The following is a 20,376-nucleotide window of genomic DNA, read 5'->3' as shown; positions in this document are numbered from 1 at the left end:
TTAACATGCGTCATTCGTACGTATTTTTCATGATCACGTTGACGTATCGCGAGATCAGAAGAAAATACATGACGCATTCAATGTAACGTATTTGAGCGGAAATATGATAATTTGAATTCATGATATGTATTGTACATCAACCACCATTTTGTGTGGAGTATATTAATCAATCATGTAAAATAAATAGTGACCTTATTCACGTTAGTATATTTTATTACTTTATTCATACAATAAAGTGTCAAGCACAAAACATTTTCACAGTGAAGTGAATGTTTGAAATGGTTTAGTTATTTAGCTTTCAAGAAAATGTACACATACTGTTCATACATACATATAAACAAGAAATGAAATATTGCCTATTAATAGGTGATTTCCACCCAGTAAACTAGTGTTTTCTGCATTTAAAGCAGTCAGTCAGCCCAACATAGTTCTGACAGAGTGTAAGGAATTTCCTGAGGTTTGCTTCTCCTCAACACGGATTGTCAACAGCAAAGGAGTCAAACTAGGGGAAAACCACAGTGAAACATTTCAGGGATTTTTATTTATTTTGTTCCCCTTACACAATGATATCTATCATTGTGAAATCCTAAAGCACGATTGTTTGCGGTGCCAAAGAAAGAAAATGACACACAATAGGAACGTAGTGAGTAAAGTTCAGCCATTCAGTTTCAAGCTCTAGAATAAACAAAGGATGTTGTTGAACTTGAATAAAAATGTCCTCAATGCAGCTGTTTTTTTTTTTTAAATACTGGTTTGTCCATTTGCACACATGACATTTGCACAGATTTCTGATCTCTTTCAATTAAAACAGTGGAAGGTTGTCTTGCATCATTTACTTTGTATGCTGCCAATTTTCATTATTACTCATGGTGAGTAATTATTGAAATATTACCACATCAACACAAAATGGCAGAAGGGGGAAGTTCAAACAAATGTCAGATGTCATGAAAAGGTGAATTTTGTCAAACAATTATGAATAAAAACAAAGTGGCAAACCCCTTACAAGCTCTGACTTCTACCTGAGCGCAAATCAAATAACATTTGTTTACATACAGGTGAAGAAGTCATTCACATCCTGAATCTTTTCTGTCTGATAAGAGACATTGGACTCAGCTGACTGGTGCCCTATTTTCCGTTGAAGGAGATTCCCCTTGTTGTGAACAGAGGTGACCAAGTCATGTCAGCATCAAAGTTTCTTTCAAGGAGATCAGCTGGCTCCTTTAAACAATGCCTGGAGGAAGGTCCTCTGTTACATTTCAGTCTTTAATTTTGAGTCTCTTGGTACCATGTGAGGTCATTGGTAAATATGTTCAAAGTAATGAGGTTGCGGATTCTCTTTGACGTATTTCTGAATGTACCAACAGGTCAGATGAGCTTTCAGATCTTCTTCCACCACAAAGTCCATGGCAGCCTGTGTTCACAGAAGCATACTTGTAGGAACCTGCAACAATGAGGTCTTACTAAGTGACAAAATGCAATGTTACCTTGGCCAAGTGTTTGGCAATTCCTCTCCCTCTGTAAGCATCTGGAACTTCAGTATGTTGCAAGTCCACCGTCTTTTTCCCAACGTATTCATAAAGAAGGACGGCACGATCATGAGACCCTGAAGGACATCAAAGTCAACACAGTTACTAGCTCCAATTCATCCATTTTGCTAGTTGACATAAGTTGTCCTTCTTCAGATCACTGACAAAACACCAATGATGAGGGTAGGGACTAACATTAAATGTACCAGACATAATACAGAGAAAAACTTAAGTGACAATAACAACAATGCAATTTGACATTTTAATCTATGAGAACCAATCCAGAGAAATTACTGTGATAAAATTCAAGTATAACCAAATATGACAGAAAAGGGCTGCACAAAATATTGTAAAATATAGATATCATGATATGCAATATTTTCATGCGTGTTTTCCCATAATGCAACACAACCAATGATTTCTGATTGATGAAATCTACGCTAAATGAAGCTAACTAACAACAAGCTCTGCGCTAGCATTAGCCAAAAGCTACCAACCACCATCAACATCTCGTTGATCATACCGTTTAATCGAATGACAAATTGTCGACGCTTTTTGTCGTGTTCCACCTGGATTTGAGGATTGTTGGCGTCGAAGGAATTTGCTTGTGCCGTATGAGCCATAGTGATGTGATTAAAAAAAAAAAAAAACGACGATTGATGTGAACAGGACAGAGAAGCGATTCCAAGCAGAAATGGCTCCAGAGAAGACTACACGGGAAGCAAAACACTTCATGCAAGGAAATCAGCTGGAGGGTCACGTGACGCTCGGCCAATCCGCATTTGGCTTGTGGGTGGGAACTAAAATGGGTAATAAATATTTTTTTCTTTCTTTCTCTCTTAGAAATGACTTCATGATGGATGAGATGATGACGCATTGCGAGTTATTACCTCATAACATTCAAAAATACTGCACTGAGGAGCAATGGATGACGTCAGAGCACTGAGTGAACGCCTTGTCATTGCTGTCAATGTGTACTGCTGCCATCTGGTGGCCTTTTGGTGCATTAATAATCTAAATCATTTAATTGCCGTATTGAGATTGCCATTTAATATGCAATTTGTTTTTTTCAAGGGTCTCATGTATTTTTAAACAAACATAAACAATACATGAATCTGCATTGAAACAAACAATATAATTTTTCAATATATATTACATAAATGGTTTGGTTTTATGGGATGGGTTTAGCATATACTAAAAAAAAAGGCAAATTAACCATGACTCAAAATCAAAGACACTTTATGTAAGACACAACACACACCATGATGAACCTTGGTGATTTCAAAGAAGATGGGCCCCAAGTGTTTGTCTAGTAATCCTGTTAATCTTTTGACCTCATTCTTCAAAACTAATGGAGTTTGTCAACTCTGTCGAGGATTACGGATGTCTAACACTTCTCCAAACAGCTATTTGTGATTTGTCCCTTCATTTGGTGAGCAATAGCACAACTGTTTTTTGCAGTCGGATAGATAATTTAGCTGCGTCTCCCTTTTGCCTTAACATTTTTACATTAATTTTAAGGATTATCTGATGGTTCGGGTTTTTTCCTGCTCTGATGTGAAAAAAGTTGGATTTTTATTCAGTACATTCTCTAAAAATGATGTCCAAGGCACCAAGGTAAGAAAAAAATTGGCAACACATTTTCGGTAAATAAATAAGTCAATAAAAAATGGGGATAAAAAAAATAATGTAAATTGTGGAAGATTTTATTTGTACTTCTGATAGTGGTATGTGGTCTTAATTTTTTTTTTTTCAATGTGTTCATTTCTTGTGGTTGAAATTCCTTTCATTTGATCAATTTGTAAGAAAAAACAATTTGTGACGGGACTTAGTTGATGCAAAACTGTGATTCAATGCATTTAACATTGCCTTTACATGTACTTTAAAAAGTTGGCAACTTTAATTAACATGATCCACGTTGTTTAAATATTAGATGGCCTGAGGTCCTGGTTAACACCAAGATTCCCAAACCTACACCAAAAAAAGGAGGAAAGGTAGGTTACCATTATCCAATCATTTTTTGTACATACATTTGGGGGAATTAAATTTCAAATATGATTTTTAGTTTGTAGGTCATGTGACGGTCACAGCCTATTTGTGTAATCGATATATTACTATTGCATGTTTGTGTGTCTAAATGTGTGCGTCTGTGATCACCGAGTGAGTCAGATGGCGCTTAAGCGAATTAAAAGCTCTGATTCGGATTTAAGAGTTTGCGACGGTGTTTATTGGATTGAACAAATCAAAGAGTCCAACTTGGAATAGAGACAGATGCTACACTATAGACTATTTTAAGACTTTCCCTCATTAGAAGAAAAAGTACCAATAAAATATTTGATTTGTCTCTCCATCTCTCTCAAAGGAGGCGTCATTATTATCAGCGGCCATATCTACTGGAGGTAAACAAGCTAGCAGCGATGCAGCTAAAACCAACCAGCAAGGTCGTGGGGGTCACCGGGTTTCCAGGCCATCATCTCGTCCGTCCAGACCCGCTCTTCAGCTTTGTAGCAGCCGGAGCTTTTCATCCCTCCACACCAGCTCCCTCACTACCACTCCATTCATGAGGAGCAGTCGTTCTCTCAATAGACTTGACCAGAGAGCTACCGGACGTGATGTGGACGTAAATACTCCTCACAGCAACCAATCAAAACTTAATATTAAGAATGACAACAAAGTGGAGTATCAAGATAACGGCTCGCAAACAAACACATGCTGTGAAGGTGCAAAAGAAGAGATCAAGCTGCAGCAAAAGATGGAGGAAACATCTGCTGACATAAGCTCTGTGTCGTCTCCCAGCTTGTCGCCCATCTCCTCACCCTGCACTGACTCGCCATTATCTCATTTCAGTCCGACACAGCAAGCGGAAGAAGGTACGGGAATATTATAAAATTTTGAATTTACTCAATGATATAGTATTTATAACTCCTTGAATTTGTATTTATGACATCCAGTGGGCTCTCCATATTCATCATCATGTGTGATCCAATCAAATGAAGATAGTTCTGATCAAGAGCATCGTCCTTCTGAGGAGGACAGAGAGCGACTTGTCAAAGAGGTGAGACAGATGTAAATATTTTGGGGAGGGGAGAAAAAAAAATCTACATTTAAATTAATTTGTGTTGTTTTCATCTACAGTTGGAAAAAACACAGATGGAACTGTCTCAGATTCAGCAGCTAAACAGAAAACTGCAAGATGAAATCAAGATGCAAGATGAGATTCATTTAAGCGAAAAGGTCATTTAAAAAAATATATTTAATTTAATTTAATTTAATTTAATTTAATTTAATTTAATTTAATTTAATTTTATTTTATTTTATTTTATTTTATTTTATTTTATTTTATTTTATTTTATTTTGCATTGCAGAATGATCTTCTGTTCAATTCCAACGCATCATCAGATCCAGCTTCGGCGTTGCACCGACTGCAGAAGATGAACCGCGAGCTCCGTGTTGATTTGGAGGCTCAAAAGAGAATACAGGAGGAGGCCAGGGAAGCCGATCTACGTCAACGAGTGGAGCTCTTAGCTCAACAAGCCCAGGTGCTTGTGACAGGAGATGCCACGGCGCTCGCTCAGGTCCATCTAGAGCAAGAACGTAGATGGTTCCATGAGCAAAAGATGGAGTGGGAACGTTCCCTCGCCTCTTTGAAGAACCAGCTGAGCTTCAGTGAAGACAAGAGGAAAGAGTTAGAATTGCGCATGACGCGGTTACAAGAGGAGTCGTGCAGTCACCAGGTTCTCCAGGATGAGGCTCAGGAGCTGAGGAAGGCTCTCCAAGAGGCTACAACACAACTCCGCACCAACGAGGATGCCCAAGCTCAAAAAGAATCACTCCTGCAGAAACATCTCATGCTCCTTCAAGAAAGCCAGGACAGAGAACGGAAGAGTTTGTCAGCCAGCTTGGCGAGGGCGGAGAAACACTCTCAAGAACTTCAGAAGAGATTGGATCAAGCTGAAGAGCAAGTGGAGAGCTTGACTAAGGTGTGGAGTAGGGACATTGAGGACACCCGAGAACAACTCCGAGAGGAGCTAGCTTCCTCAGCGGCTGCTGTGCAAAAGTATCAAGATGAAAAAGAACAGATGGAGCAACGATGCCAAGAGCTGCAGAATCTTCTGACGGAGGAACGTGAGGAAAAAAGCAGGTTGCAGGATTGTTTGGAAACAGAAGAGACATACTATCAGGATCTTAAACATTCATATGAGAAGATCTCAGAGGAACTGCTGACGGTTTTGGAGAAGGCACAACAAAGAGAAACTGAAGTTCAAGAAATCCGAAACAGCTTTGAGAGGCTCCTGGATGAAAAGGAGCAAGAGCTGAATGAGGTGTTGCTGAAGATGGAAGTCTTAGGTAACAGTTTGGAGGAGACGGAAGCACAACTCAATGAAAAGCTCAAGGTTTGTGGCTCTTCTCATGTGGAGGAGGAATCTTTGGAGGCCGTCCCGCACGAGGAGGAGGAGATGGTGGAGCCTGCAAGTGAGAACACATCAGAGGAACAAGACCAGAACCAACATCATCACGCAAGAATCCGATCCTACTCACTTGGTCCATCTCACCAGTACATCATCACCGCAGGAGACGACCCGGAACGCTTTACATCGGCCATCCAGCTCCTTGAAACAAAACTTTTCGTAACAGAGGAGAAATTACGGGAAATCACCGAGAGACTGGAGGAGCACCAAGATCACGAGACCAACCCGGACCCTCGTCTTAACTCCCAGCTCACCCACAGCCGAGCCTCGGCCCAGCATCTCGCTCTGCTGCTTCACAGCCGGGCCAGTCAGAACCAACGCTTCGCTCAGGAGACGGAAAATCTCTGCAGGCTTTTGGCCGGCCGCTTTCAACTTGCCCTAAATATTCTCCAAAGTTGCCGGGAGAAACTTCAAACCAGCCAAGCCATTGAATTGACTGACTTTGAGGGGAGACTAGCAGCTGTCGAGACGTGTCTTCAGCGAGGACGGAATGACGCCGAAAAACAGCAACGTGCATCTTTGGACGCCTACAAAATGGAGGACAAAATTCCATCTGATGTCTTGGCTGGAGTTGAGAGCAGCGTTGATGAAGAAGACCTTGAAGTCCCTCACGCAGAGGACATCATAAGTGTTGGGAAATTTTTAAAAAGACAATTAATCCTAGTTGAAAAAATGTTGGCAGCCCTAAAGAGTCCAAATGTGCAACTCAGATTTTTAGTGCCAAAAGAAGAAGATATGTCCGTGGCCTACAGGTACAAACTCATCATCTCACAAATTCTGACATTAAAACAGACTCAATTCGAGGAAGGCGGATCTTGGGAGGACCACGAAATCATCATGAGAGCCTGCATTGAAGCAGAGTTCATCTATGCTGCCTTTAAAATCCAGCAAGAATATCAGAAAGACAATCCTGCAGACTCCATCCATCCAATATTTGGTTTTAATGAAGAGCAGGAGAATAAAAAAGATCAATCTGAGGACATAAAAAATCCGCCGTGGTTAGAGCGACTTATAACGAGGCTACAAAGAAGAGCTAAAGTCATGTGGAAGCTCTATCAGGAGGTGACGATTGAGGAGGAGGACATTTGTGAAACGGTTTCTCGAGTGGACCTGCAGTGGATGCAGGAGCAAGTAAAGCTTCTTTATTTGTCCGACAGGCTCCATTTAGATTTGGAGCAAGAGCAGCAACGATGTGTGATGTTGCAGGACAAATTATGCAAACAGCAGGAGGCCTCATTAACGGATGAGCGGGAAGTCTTTAATCGCACCTTAAATGAACTCCAGGAGGACAACAAAGCACTGAGAGAGGAACTAGAACATGCCGAAGACGCCTTGATATCTATGAAGTCCGGAAACCAAAACAAATGGCGAATTGAGGAATATCAAAAGGAAAAAATACAAAGACTAGAAGCAGAGATTCAAATGAAGGTAAACAAAGCTAGCTAGTAAACAAGGCTAGCTTAAAATCTATAATGAAAAAAAGAACTTTGATATTGTTTGGTAACACTAAACTGATGATGAACATTTTCAGGATGTCAAGGTACTAAATGATGATGTCAAGTTTGCCACTCTGCCTTCTAGTAGAGTCATACCTCGATCAAATTCTGGTAAGAGAATGCTAAAGTTGTTTGGCTAACCCCTCGTGAACTGTTTAATATTTGATGAAGTGATAAACATTTATTTTTTATAATTCACATGAACACTTGATATTTTATTGTCTCGTCAGATGTCAACGCGGCCAATACTAGCAACACAGTGAAGAAAAATAGCAAACCGTCTCTTCTACGTCGATTTCGAGCGGTCAGGTCAAAGGTAAAATCTGATGTTACAGTACACAATGTACTTCTATTAAAAATATATATTTTTTGTCAATATTCTGTTTGCCTTGCAGAGTTTGAAAGAAGGTCTTTCTGGCCAAGAAAGAAGGAAACTGTTTGATTGACTCTAATCAATTAACCGACGCTTCAACATGGGTGAAAAAGTCAACTGGCATAGAGAACACATTAAATGCATTTTTTTTTTTAATAAAAGTAACTTTTCTTTCTAATTCTGTCCCCTGAAGTTCACAATGACGCCTACATAAATTAAATTCTGAATCTTCCTATTTAGTAAATACATATTGGCAACAAAATAATTAAAAAAAATAACTGCGATGAACATATTTTACCACTAGATGTAGCATGACACAAAATTTTGTGATTAACTTGTAATACAGATTTGACACCACAGCAGGTCAGTATCACCCAAACATAAATCTAATGGACTCAGATCACTCTCAGTTGCTCCATATGTAATTTTGGATTAACCTGAGACTTAACTGGAATGATCCAGGTTTCATAATTATAATCATTTGATTTATATTCAATAACAATTACAAGTGCAAAGCTGTCATTAATTTGTACCTTATAAATCAGCATGGCCCTTGCAAAAGGTCTTGTTTTTGATTGCTGCTCACTTCCATGGAGTCGCATTTCTCTTGAGGAACATTGCACCTCATTAAATCTGCGCTCCCTTCCTGTGACTCCAACGTGAGAAGCTCTAGTCATGTGACGCAACATTTTCAAAAGAGCAACTCTGCTTGTTAATGCTATACATCATTCATACAACTACACGGTGAACTTTTCATGCTCCTTCACAGAATCATATTTCATTTTTTTTTTTTTAAAGTAAATTAGTTGTGCAGCAATATTTCAATCAAAATAACAACAACTAAAACGTGTTGGATATCTTGGTAACTTGACTTAAGCAGACATGGAGGAGGGCAGTGAAATGTTAAATAAAGATCAGGAGGAGGCATCTCCAACCTACACGAGATGAGGAAGACGAATCTGCTTTTGTGTTTTTATTTAGTTGCTCATATGAGAGGAAAAGGAATCAAGGAATCGGTTTGTTAGCTCTCATAAGGTTAGCTAAAAAGTGTAAAAAAATAAATAAATAAAAAAATAAAATAAAATAAACATGCTGTAGATGTACCTCAAAATTATATTTTATACAATAATAACAATCATATTTTATTTGCAGTGATTTTTTTTTATACTTGATGTAAACATAATGTCATACCTGTCTATCGGCAAAAGTGGCGGGCGACTCAAAGCTATTTTTCAAATGTGTGTATGAGGTCACTTACATTTTGTGTTTGGGCGCCCGTGGGATTCCTTCGGAGCTGAGCTGGCCCACAAAAGCTCCCGGGCTTCATGACTGATCATTAGCTGATACACAACCACCAGCATCCAGGCGCACCTGCACGGGATACAAAAATAAATGTCCTATTTAGTCATGCAAAGATCAACGACTGCAAAATGCAACAACACGAGAACAACACACTACGCTTTGCGTGGTCGCGGAAAAGACGACAACTCATAACGTGACGTAGCGGGTGACCCACCTGCATCCTCGGTGCTCAGAGCAACATTGTTTCCATGACAATGGAAGGCAAAAGTACATTTTGCAGGCACCAACATTTAACATCTCCAACCTCAGCAGGAAAATTATATATATTACATTTCTATTTATTTTAAATATTTTAAATATAAATTTCAAGCATAATAGCACAATATTTTGACAGAATTAAATGAAATCTTTTTATGCTTTGAAGTTCAGTAGATGTTCCAAGTGAAATTTTAATGAAGTACCTAGAGATTGTATTAATTAGAACAATAACAAACACAAAGTCCGGAGACACCCGACAACAAAACATGACCAGCATGAGATCTGCTCAGATGGGCCTCACCAGATGGTTCCACTCTTGCGTAATACTTGTCTACCTGCCACATGAATCCAAACACAGACAATCCTTCTCGCTATTAAAACATGATTGACAGCTCCCCTCACAAACTACCCCAAAATGTGGATCCGAGTTAGGTCCAGGCTGGCCCACTTTGCAGACTTTAAATAACTTGCATTGGCTGTAACCCTCACATCAAGTCGGCCATATATTGGCAGCATTTGCAACCCATTTTCAAATTGAGACCACAAGCTCACAACTTTATTTTAATTATAGATGGCCCATATGAAGCTTGACATTATCAATTTCTTTTTAAGTAAAAAAAAAAAAAAATGTGGCTAATATATAAAACTGACACTTGACTTTGGATGACGGTAGAAGTGATCATGTGACACCAATTAAGTATTGGGAAATCAGATTATTTTTTCAGTGCACATATAATTTTACGTATTTCTAACGGGGTGCCACACTTGGTAAGACAAGACTGCTCAGCCTCTACATGCCAAGTACGTACCATGGCATAGTGGAAAGGGAGGGAAGGGGAGGGCTTGGATTTGCGTGGATGTGAGATACAGAGTAGGATCTTCAGCAAAAACCATCAGACAGCACACATGGAAGAAGATGATAGACTATGCCAAAATTATCCGCGCTGGATTGATTTTTACTTCTCTTTGTATCGCTGAGCCCACGCAAATCCAAATACATCAACTTTGGGAGAAGAGAGAAGCGGTGTTGTAATTATTCAAGCTGGAAAAAATCAAAGATTTGATATCTTGGTTAAAAATTTGTGGTTGTAATGCTTTCCTCGGTGAGCAGAGGAAGAGGAACAGGTGCATTCAAACTTGCGGGGATGAACGTGTTGAGCGGCGATGCACTTTTTTGCCTCACGAGGATAAAGAGGTTCTACCCTTAAAAGAAAAAAAAAAAAAAAGGAAGCCTTCAGAGAACTATGCAGTAGTGCGGCCAAAAGACGCAAAGTTCTGATCGTGACATTTTGCAACAGCAAACAAGGTAAGCCATTTTATATTTATTTATCAATCAGAATTAAATTAATTTTTACTCCAGTATTAAAATCACAGCAGCAGGCTGCATATATTAGATAATAGCGCGCCTCGGACATTCATCATCATCATCCTGACGCCTAGCAACTAGAGCAGTGTGAGGCAGCAAGTGTGAAGTATACACAAATTCATACACAAACACAAAAGTGTATTCATCGAGGTTGTAAAGACACAATTAAATAGGGGCCGGCAGCTAATTGATGACATAACCGATTGAGGAAGAAAATAACTGTACTGTTAAGATGCCAAAAGCAAAAGTAATACGCTTGCAGCTAAGTGCCAAGTATCGTGTCATTTTGCACTGACCCACTTAAAGTCATGTCCTTAGGGTCCCTGCAGCTTAATGGAGTAAAGTTTTTATGACGTCAAATGAATTGAGTTTCCGTGGAAGGGCAAGTTAGGCCGGTGTGTGTGACTTAATCTTTAGAACACTACATTAGCATAAATGAATTTTGGATTTGTGTCCCAAACGTTCAATTTCATGCATCCCTGACTTTTAATCTTGTGGCTGGCCAATTATGACTAAACAGCAGACAAGAAATAATATTAGTTTAAATCCTTTATCAGAAACCAAGGCGGGGTATAGCAGTCTGATTTCCTTCAGCCAATCAGCAGAAAAATAAAGGCACAAAAAAATAAAGAAAAATAAAAACAAAAAAAAATGTAATTTTATATGCAATAAAAAAATACATTAAATAAAATATGAAAATTATTTAAACACTGAAAAAGAAAAAATTACATTTGAATATTCACTAATATATTTTTTTCTCGTTTCAAAGTACTTGGGCTTGATTTTATGCTGGACTTATTTTTTTCATTTTTTTTAAGCCACAGTGTTTTCCAGCACATTCTCACAAAGGAATCACACTGGTTTGCGGCCTAATAGTTATGCCAGCTGTGAGAAACAGATGATACGTCACATAAAGTGGCAGCGCATTCGATTAGTTGGCTATTTCTGTACCTTGTCGGACAGAAAAACTGATTTTCTATCACTGAAGTGAAGGTAACTTTATTTTCCATTTCTATCGCACTTTGCCATCTCGACTGCAACTCCGGTATGCATTTATCTTGTTAAATGATTTATCAATTGTCCAAACACAAATGTTGTTACTGGGGAAACCATTCGGGAGCTGAGATTATTAAATCATCATCAACCATTACATGTGTACAGTATAGACAGCAAGAGAGAAAAAATAAATAGATAAATATATAGAAATAAAATACATATAAAATAAAAAAATATATAATAAATATCTATAAAAATATGTGTAATATATATATATATATATATATATAAATAAAAAAGAAAAAATATATATAATAAATATATAGAAATAAAATATATATAAATATATAAATATATATATATATATATATATAATAAATATATATAAAAATATGTGTAATATATAATACACATATTTATATATATATATATATATATATATATTAAATATGCACCTTTGCTTTGACCCAATTAAAAGTGATGATATGATTATGACTGAGCACATAAATCTGACATCCTAGTACGCCTACAGTATTAAATCTCTCCTGCTATTTTTTTTTTTTTTATGCAAAGCTGCACAGGTGAACCCTTCGAAGCACATCTCTCAGATTAAAAGTTCCAATTTCCTACTTCAAAGTATTAACGGGGAGCATATCTTTGGCGATGCAAGAATTAAAGTCACTTTTTGAAAAACATGTGGCGAGAGGGGTCGGAAAAGTTTCTAAATATAGCCTCCGTATTGCTAAGCTGTCAACAGTGACAGCGCTTGTGTAAACCAGCTCCTGGCTGTTCGCAGCCATGTCGTTAGGGAAAAGAGAACCCGTCGGGCCAGCCATGATGGACTGATATGATTTTCAACCTATCCTGATGGGTTTCTTTTCAGAGAACTATCTATCAGTCAACGTTGGACGGAGCCCGGGCCTGCCTGTCAGCCTTGATCCCGTGAAGCTGCGTGGCCTTCGTCGCTGAGGCATGAACGTGGGAAGGACCCACCAGCACAATTTCCTATCGTGTGAAGAAGAAGGTTTGAGACTGACCAGCATGCCTGCCGTGGGGAGCTTCGGCAATGGCAAGATCCACACCAGACGTCAAAGGCACGGCCGCTTCGTCAGCAAGACGGGCCAGTGTAACATTCACTTCTCCAACATGGACGACAAGTCCAGTCGGTACATATCGGACATGTTCACCACTTGCGTGGACATACGTTGGCGATACATGTTCCTGGTCTTCAGCTTGGTGTTTGTGGTGTCCTGGTTGATGTTCGGCTTGGGCTTCTACGTCATCGGCCTCCTGCACGGCGATATGGACCGTCCCGCAGACGATGACACTTTTGTACCGTGCGTCACACAGGTGAACACCTTTGTGGCCGCGTTCCTCTTCTCCATCGAAACCCAGACCACCATCGGGTACGGAGCTCGATGCGTGACGGAGGAATGTCCCACCGCCGTCTTCATGGTGGTCTTTCAGTCAATCGTGGGTTGCGTCATCGACGCCTTCATGATTGGCGCCATTATGGCGAAGATGGCCAGGCCGAAAAAGCGAGCGGAGACGCTCCTGTTCAGCCGAAACGCCGTCATCTCCATGCGTGACGGAAAGTTATGTCTCATGTTTAGGGTGGCCAATCTAAGAAAAAGCCATATAGTGGAAGCTCACGTCCGAGCCCAGATGGTCAAACCTCGCTACACGGAGGAAGGCGAGTACATCCCACTGGATCAGATCGACATGAACGTCGGCTACGACAGAGGCACCGATCGTCTTTTCCTGGTGGCGCCGATCACCGTCATCCACGAGATCGACGAAGACAGCCCCCTGTTCGGTATCAGCAAACAAGATCTGGAGACATCCGACTTTGAGATTGTGATCATACTAGAAGGTTTGGTGGAAGCCACCGCCATGACCACCCAGGCGCGCAGTTCTTACCTGTCGTCGGAGGTCCTTTGGGGTCACCGCTTTGAGCCGCTCATTTTCGAGGAGAAGAGCCAGTACAGGATCGACTACGCCTATTTTCATAAGACCTTCGAGGTACCGTCTACCCCGAGGTGCAGCGCCAGGGACATGGAAGGCAGGAAGTTCCCGACATCAGGCGCTAACTCCTTCTGCTACGAGAACGAGCTAGCGTTCATAAGCAGGGATGAGGAGGAGGAGGCGGACTCTGACAAAGAGGGCGACAAACAATGTTCTGCGGCCCTCCTGGATGATCACGCCACGTCTGAACGTGATCAAAAATCATCTAGCGTAGAATCCGAGATTTGAACTTGACATTTACAAAAGTTCACCACACAAACTATTTATAGCACCATTGCATGACTGCAAAGTTGATAGGGTTGCAAAAACTTTCCCGAGTGGAATTCAAATGCGAATAAATAAACTGTAGATTGAAACTTTATAGTTTATAATTTACATTATACTCCATAAGTTTTTTCCTGTCATTTATGAATAGTAACTGAGGAAATAATCCTAATCATTACCGTCAATACATTGTAGCAGATTGTGGCCGAGGGAAAAGCAAATAAATATTTATTTCTATGAAGTCCATTATGTCCCCTGGCAAATAATAGTAGCAGAATTGTTTTTATTGTGTTATTTGTTTCGCTCACCTAAAGACATTTGGCTGCATGTTGTGGAGCTCCAAATCCATATTTTGAGGCACAATGGACTCATTTGAATGACAAATGTTGCAGCCAACACAAAAGACTGAAAGAGCATAACGAACACGGCAGTAATGAGAGTTGGCGAAAAAAACAAAAAAAACTGTACATCACTTTTGAAGCGATGACCTTTTCATTTTGTAGTTGAAAAAATACGGTAGACACAACTACTGTACGGTATAGTAACGACTGGAATTTTCAAAGTCTAATGGGAACGTACAAGTTAAAAAACCTTTTAGCGGGAAGAGGAGAGAATACATACCCAAAATAGCGTATAAATAAATGGCCAAAGGTCATTTGTGTTCTTTCGTGTGAGTTGTTGCAGCGTGAGTGCACCTGAATGCCATTTCAGCACAACTTTACATATTTACATTTGGGAGCTTGCTGACTCGTGCTGAAAATAGTCAAAGGTTTTTGTCTGAAAAATGAATGCTTCTTTTTTTTTTTTTTTGTACGGGAAAAAGCAGAATCCGGGATGCAAAGACGACAATGTGTGCTAACATCAGTCAGGTCTGTATTGTAAATAAACCTGCTTTTTTTTTTTTGCTGTTTGTTTTTGGTCATTTGCATAGACTGAAGCAACTTGCAATTAAGTAGAGGCTAAAATAAGAATATAGCAAGTGAAGTCATTTGTTTTCCCCTCCGAGGAATCGGACAATCAGAAGACGTGAGAATTTTTGGACGCCGCTGTCCCTACTGGGGCCAAAGGTTTCTTCTTTCACTCTTACGCAAGCCTTCAGAAACATCTTTGCTATGGCTACACTACACTCCAAAGTTCACCTGTGACCTTCATAGCAGCCCTCAAAGCAATTACAAATATTTGCCAACTGTAATATAATGACTGATGAGTATTCACAAAAGTTTGAGGTCACTGCTAATAATTCTTTCTTCCCATGAGAACGTTGACTGTACTGTCAGATGATGTAAGCATAATGTGGAGAAGATCACGAGATGCATCCCACCCACTCCACCAGGCCGGAGGAGGAGAACCGGTGGAAAGTCGGTATTGCAACATTCAGAGTGGGATGCAGCCTTAATTATCACAACCCTTCCTTCTTCTTCACTGCCTGTGTCAGATGGAGGTGGAGGCTGAGAAAAAGTAGCAATACTCGACTGAAATGATATTAACTCATTCAGTACCAATGACGGTTATAGACGTCAAAGATATTGTAATGAGTTAAACATCTATTTAGGATCATGTATTTATTTGATCATTTTTTTGCATGATGGCGGCGTTTTCAGAGCATTTGGACTAAGCGAGGCCGTTACGTAATAATGTTATCACCCTGCAGCACGATTTTTCTTTGTTGCGGCTACTGGAGTACAATTAGCGCTTTTCCAGCGAGCGATAACAAGGACATGCCAAATTCTCTCTTGAGTTGAACAATAAAAGACACTGATGACATTTTGTTTTGGTTTTTGCACAGTAAAAAAAAGTTTCAATGGGAATGAGCTGACAAAATATCAACCAATGTTTTGGGAAATGAATGCCCTCGTTGAAAATGTCAGGGGAAAGTCATCTTTGGCCTGTAGTTGTGAGATGTCAAGCAATCAATCTTCACATCTTTTCCCATGTGAGAGACTATTTCTTGATATAATAATCACACTTTTCTTTTCCATTCACATCGTTTTTTTTTCAAGGGGTGCAGACAGTTTAACGTTTTGAAAAACGGGAACATGGGAATGGAAGAAATCAGCGGGACAGGGGGAGAGGCTGAGAAAGCAAATTAGGCAAAATTTCTCATTTTTTCAAATAATCACTGTTGTCCAAATATGACTCTGCAAATATGACAATAGTATTTAGACTCAGCAAAAAGAATCAAGGTCACTGAAACATAAGCGTGTTTACTGTCCGGTTATATCGTTTTACATTTTGCTTATGTGCAGCTGAGCACATCACTCAACGATACGGGCAGATATGCGGCGTCAAATCCAGTCCACAAGTATGTGATTACGGCAACAAGATGATTGGATTACAGGACGAGGTAGATTCAAATACCGCCTGTAAACACTATTGATGAACTTCCTGTGCGGAAGGTCGAGTACACCAGGGGTGACAGAAATCAACTCGCACTTACTTGAAATAATGGATGATGTATTTTTTGCTTCTTTGTATCTGTTGGAAAAAGTAGAAAAGGTATTGAGTGTTCAATCAGATGGTGTCGTTCGTATTAATAGCTCCTAAGTGGCTTGTAATATTTTGCATGATATCAGGGGATGGTTATGCTGTGCTGTGGTGATGACATTAGGGGAAGGAGGTCGGGACTCACGCGATGATGTTGTTTTTCCATTCTTTTTCTGTTGCTTGTCGTCAGCGGGGGTCACGGCGGGCAGATGAAGGCTATCTCAAATGCGAGAAGTCCAGTATATTGAAGTCTACAAATCAGTTCTACTATCTTGCAACTGTAGCAACTATTTTTCAAATGTAAACTATCTAAAATGAACTTGGGTTTCTGATTTTAAAATAACCAACCTGCATTTAAACACATCTAAGATAGCAGTGTATACAATTCTCAAAGCCTCTTTGCTGCCCTCTTGTGTTAGCTTAGTGCAATAACACTGTTAAATGAGCATTTGCCCATAGGTGGGAGGTAAAAAAAACAAAAATTGAAGTTGTTATTAAATACATTTTATTACATAAAGATCATGAAGTAGTCTGGTGCTTTACCATAACCACAGTTGCTTAACTTTACAAATATTTTGGTTGACTGGAATATCGCAACATATTGGACGATGCTGTGTGTAATCTATCCCGTGTATTTGCAACTTTGTAAGGTTAAGTTCTTTTATGCGACCACCTGCCCTTACGACCCTGCCATACTCCCCCAACCCACCCCGGTTCCCCACACACTTTTTTATAAGCCCCATTGATCTTCTTCTGTCACCGTCAGGATGTCTGTCACCAGGCCGGTGCCGATGGTTTTGTTGCCGTCTCTGAGAGTGAACCTCTGACCTTTCTCCAGGACCATAGGTTGTCTAAGTGTAAGCGTCAAGGTGGTGTCCTCGCCTGGCATCACCATTTCCTTGAAAATAACCAGGTCAGATGGCGTGGTTAATAACTAGCAAAATATTGACTTGTAGCTGTTCAAAACCCCTGTAAACAAAAAAGTGGACGCCGCAACGTAAATCAATCAAAACACAAGCACATACCTTGTCAGTGGGCAGAGTGACTCTGCAGGCCATGTCCCACGTCAGGGAGAACATGACAGGCATGAAGTTGGTGACAAAGGGTTTGTGTCGTCCTCCCTCCTCTTTACTCAGAATGTAAACCTGCAACACACATGTGACTCATGAAATAATAAAATCTGATGGTGAGGGCGCACCCTAGTGGTGAAAAATGAGGACGGTTACGGGTCTATCTACATAATTATTTTCCAAACCTGAGCCTGGATTTTCTGGTGAGGCTTTATGGATCCCGGCTTGCACATCACCATCCCTCTCCTCACATCCTCCCTCTTCAGTCCTCGGACAAGAGCACCCAGATTGTCTCCGGCCTCGGCCCGATCCAGAGATTTATGGAACATCTCAATACCTGAGCCCAGTGGAAAGGACATCAGTTACACTCAAATCTATCATTATTATCTTAATTATTTTTAGTTGACTCTTGTATTATATTGAAGCCTCAAATAAATTGATGGGTGAGCTTGACTGTCTTTCCTCTCACCTGTAACCACAGATTTGGAGCTGCGATTGTGACCCACAAACTCACAGTCGTCCCCTTTCTTGATGATGCCCCTCTCCATGGTGCCGGTCACCACTGTCCCCCTGCCTGAACACAAACACAAAAACTATAATAATGTAATAGGGTGCAATGTCTAATTACGACCAGCAGAGGTCAGCGTTCTGCGCCTTACAAGAGACTGCAAGGAGAGGTTCTCAATCTAAAATCTAACAACCAAACACACCATGTGATCAATGTTTGTATAATCCACCAGTCCATGGTTCATACCTGGGATTGAATAAACTCCTTCAATAGGGAGAAGGAACGGCTTTTCCAGTTCTCTTTTGGGCAACGGAACATATGAATCCACAATGTCCAGCAGTTTCAGGATTGCACTGATGCCAAGCTCCGGCTCACGACCCTAACACAAACATTCAGTCAAGACTCAAAAATGTATTGTGTGTGATCAATTACTGGATTGACTTGGCTCACCTCCAGAGCACAGAGAGCAGAGCCTATCACAACAGGCGTGTTGTCGCCGTCATAGCCAAATTCGGTGAGAAGCTCACGGATCTCAATCTCCACCAGCTCCAACATTTCTTTATCGTCCACCGCGTCCGCCTTGTTGATGAACACTACCACGTGCTCAACGCCGATCTGCCTCGCCAGTAGCAGGTGCTCCCGTGTTTGAGGCATCTGACCGTCGGTGGCCGCCACCACCAGGATGCAGCCGTCCATCTGAGCAGTACCTGTGATCATATTCTGGAAAAAAAAAAAATAACTCCAATTAGTTTTGATTTGGACAAAAACCTGCAAGTTGTAGCACTTGTACAGCTTGGCTTGATCTCAGAGAAGACTTTACCTTGACATAGTCAGCATGACCAGGGCAGTCTGTGTGGGCATAATGTCTGTTGGCTGTTGTATATTCAACATGAGAGGCATTGATGGTGATTCCTCGGGCCTTCTCCTCGGGGGCGTTGTCAATCTCCTCATACTTCTTAAAGTTTGCACCGCCGGCATCAGCAAGAACTGAGATTTAAAACAAAGATATTAGGAAACATTTTATCTGGAGCCTGTCCCAGCATTGTGTGGCATCCCAGAAAAGCTGTTGCACCCTTACCCTTTGTTATAGCTGCAGTCAAGGTGGTCTTGCCATGATCAACGTGCCCGATGGTCCCTACATTGACGTGGGGCTTTTCTCTAGTGTAAGACTTCTTAGCCTCTGCAGCGAAGGTCCGCCGACTTAGAGGCACAGCACACTACAATATAACATACCATAATATAATATGAAACAGTAGATAAATATTTAGAACGTTTGTAATTCCGATTAATGTATTATCTTCAGGCTAGTTTGTGTGCATACTCACGAGCTTAAAGCTGCTCTGCACCAGGCTTGGTGTGGTCAGATGAAGAGCTGGAGACAAGAAAAGCAATAGAACAGGATAAGGTCAAAATCATTTAAAATAGATAGGCAATGCAATTTCGTTTTAATCAGTGCATGCGCAAAATCACGTCTTCAGCCAACTCATCTGACCGAGAGGATGTGATAAAATAGCTAAGCAGGTCTTACAAAAACTATTAGCTTGCCAAACACACAGGAACAGGAAGTTTACTTAAAATATGACTCCAAGTTGTATTACTACTTATCGGAGTATTGCCTGTCCCAATTTAAGAATATATTCCAATTCCAGTCAATAATAATGTATCACTTTTTCATTGTGATTAGTTGGATTGTTAGCTTGCGACTATCGGTAACGTGACCTTGCACTGCTATGAGCATGGACAGCATCATCCCCTTTTGTTTAAGTTGCAATCATACACAATAGCATGTTCACAACTAGACGAAGCGATGCAAATGAACAGAGAGAACCACAAATACAGCATCACGCGATTAAAGAATTAGAACATTAGACAATTTTACCGGAGACACACGCACGCAGTCCCAAAAGCGCGGCCATCTTGAACACTCAGAAAACCAAAGACAAATAAGCCGCCAAGAGAGTAATATCAAGTGCAGCGCATTTAGTGGCATATTGTCTCCTATTCCTTGTTCCTTCTCCCAAGTCCCAGTATGGTTATTCGTTTCACCCTGAATCAAATCAATATTCAATTTAATCCTTTGACATCAACATTTTTTGTAATTAAACAATGACAAACGTTGAGTAACGTTTGAACAGGGAACACTATAATCCATCTTGCTTCCACTAGTACTCTCTGAACGCTGATCAACTCTTACGTCATTGACTCACTTTAAATCCGCTAATAGACGGGCAAACATTTT

General features: G+C 40.3%; 4 protein-coding genes across 4 annotated transcripts; 2 read left to right on the top strand and 2 right to left on the bottom strand.

Moving 5' to 3' along the window:
* Positions 1–205: 205 nt before the first annotated feature.
* Positions 206–2,250, bottom strand: natd1 (protein NATD1). Its single transcript, XM_049745018.2, has 3 exons — positions 2,050–2,250; positions 1,485–1,603; positions 206–1,411 (listed from the first exon to the last, which is right to left on the bottom strand). The coding sequence occupies exons 1-3, from the start codon at positions 2,147–2,149 to the stop codon at positions 1,295–1,297; spliced, it is 336 nt and encodes a 111-aa protein (XP_049600975.1). The 5' UTR covers positions 2,150–2,250; the 3' UTR covers positions 206–1,294.
* A 586-nt stretch (positions 2,251–2,836) lies between these two features.
* LOC125983695 (golgin subfamily A member 6-like protein 24) lies at positions 2,837–8,794 on the top strand. Its single transcript, XM_049745173.2, has 9 exons — positions 2,837–3,143; positions 3,460–3,520; positions 3,889–4,396; positions 4,478–4,581; positions 4,662–4,760; positions 4,892–7,423; positions 7,527–7,602; positions 7,722–7,807; positions 7,887–8,794. Exons 1-9 carry the CDS (start codon positions 3,124–3,126, stop codon positions 7,935–7,937), a joined length of 3,537 nt encoding a protein of 1,178 aa, XP_049601130.2. The 5' UTR covers positions 2,837–3,123; the 3' UTR covers positions 7,938–8,794.
* Positions 8,795–10,269: 1,475 nt separating this feature from the next.
* Positions 10,270–15,839, top strand: kcnj12b (potassium inwardly rectifying channel subfamily J member 12b). Its single transcript, XM_049744932.2, has 2 exons — positions 10,270–10,730; positions 12,670–15,839. Exon 2 carries the CDS (start codon positions 12,759–12,761, stop codon positions 14,037–14,039), a length of 1,281 nt encoding a protein of 426 aa, XP_049600889.1. The 5' UTR covers positions 10,270–10,730; positions 12,670–12,758; the 3' UTR covers positions 14,040–15,839.
* A 1,208-nt stretch (positions 15,840–17,047) lies between these two features.
* tufm (Tu translation elongation factor, mitochondrial) lies at positions 17,048–20,134 on the bottom strand. The gene is made up of 10 exons (XM_049744931.2): positions 20,017–20,134; positions 19,463–19,509; positions 19,216–19,354; positions 18,958–19,124; positions 18,588–18,857; positions 18,384–18,516; positions 18,099–18,203; positions 17,815–17,966; positions 17,585–17,704; positions 17,048–17,457 (listed from the first exon to the last, which is right to left on the bottom strand). The coding sequence occupies exons 1-10, from the start codon at positions 20,051–20,053 to the stop codon at positions 17,290–17,292; spliced, it is 1,338 nt and encodes a 445-aa protein (XP_049600888.1). The 5' UTR covers positions 20,054–20,134; the 3' UTR covers positions 17,048–17,289.
* Between the last annotated feature and the right edge of the window lie 242 nt (positions 20,135–20,376).

This window comes from Syngnathus scovelli, chromosome 16 (genome assembly GCF_024217435.2).
Source record: "Syngnathus scovelli strain Florida chromosome 16, RoL_Ssco_1.2, whole genome shotgun sequence".
In the NCBI taxonomy this organism is placed as follows: domain Eukaryota; kingdom Metazoa; phylum Chordata; class Actinopteri; order Syngnathiformes; family Syngnathidae; genus Syngnathus; species Syngnathus scovelli.
The sequence above is the reverse complement of the archived record's forward strand: the minus strand, read 5'-3'. Positions and strand labels throughout refer to the sequence as shown.

Bases quoted from the DNA above. Each gene is read 5' to 3' on its own strand.
- kcnj12b (XM_049744932.2), top strand. From the start codon at position 12,759: ATGAACGTGGGAAGGACCCACCAGCACAATTTCCTATCGTGTGAAGAA.
- LOC125983695 (XM_049745173.2), top strand. From the start codon at position 3,124: ATGATGTCCAAGGCACCAAG. The intron at 7,424-7,526 runs GTAAACAAAGCT...GAACATTTTCAG, and splicing joins AAGCAGAGATTCAAATGAAG to GATGTCAAGGTACTAAATGA. The intron at 7,808-7,886 runs GTAAAATCTGAT...TTTGCCTTGCAG, and splicing joins TTCGAGCGGTCAGGTCAAAG to AGTTTGAAAGAAGGTCTTTC.
- natd1 (XM_049745018.2), bottom strand. From the start codon at position 2,149: ATGGCTCATACGGCACAAGCAAATTCCTTCGACGCCAACAATCCTCAA. The intron at 1,604-2,049 runs GTATGATCAACG...GATGTCCTTCAG, and splicing joins ATTTGTCATTCGATTAAACG to GGTCTCATGATCGTGCCGTC. The intron at 1,412-1,484 runs GTAACATTGCAT...CTGTGAACACAG, and splicing joins TTGCCAAACACTTGGCCAAG to GCTGCCATGGACTTTGTGGT.
- tufm (XM_049744931.2), bottom strand. From the start codon at position 20,053: ATGGCCGCGCTTTTGGGACTGCGTGCGTGTGTCTCCG. The intron at 18,517-18,587 runs GTGAGCCAAGTC...TGTTTGTGTTAG, and splicing joins CTGCTCTCTGTGCTCTGGAG to GGTCGTGAGCCGGAGCTTGG. The intron at 18,204-18,383 runs GTATGAACCATG...GTTTGTGTTCAG, and splicing joins AGGAGTTTATTCAATCCCAG to GCAGGGGGACAGTGGTGACC.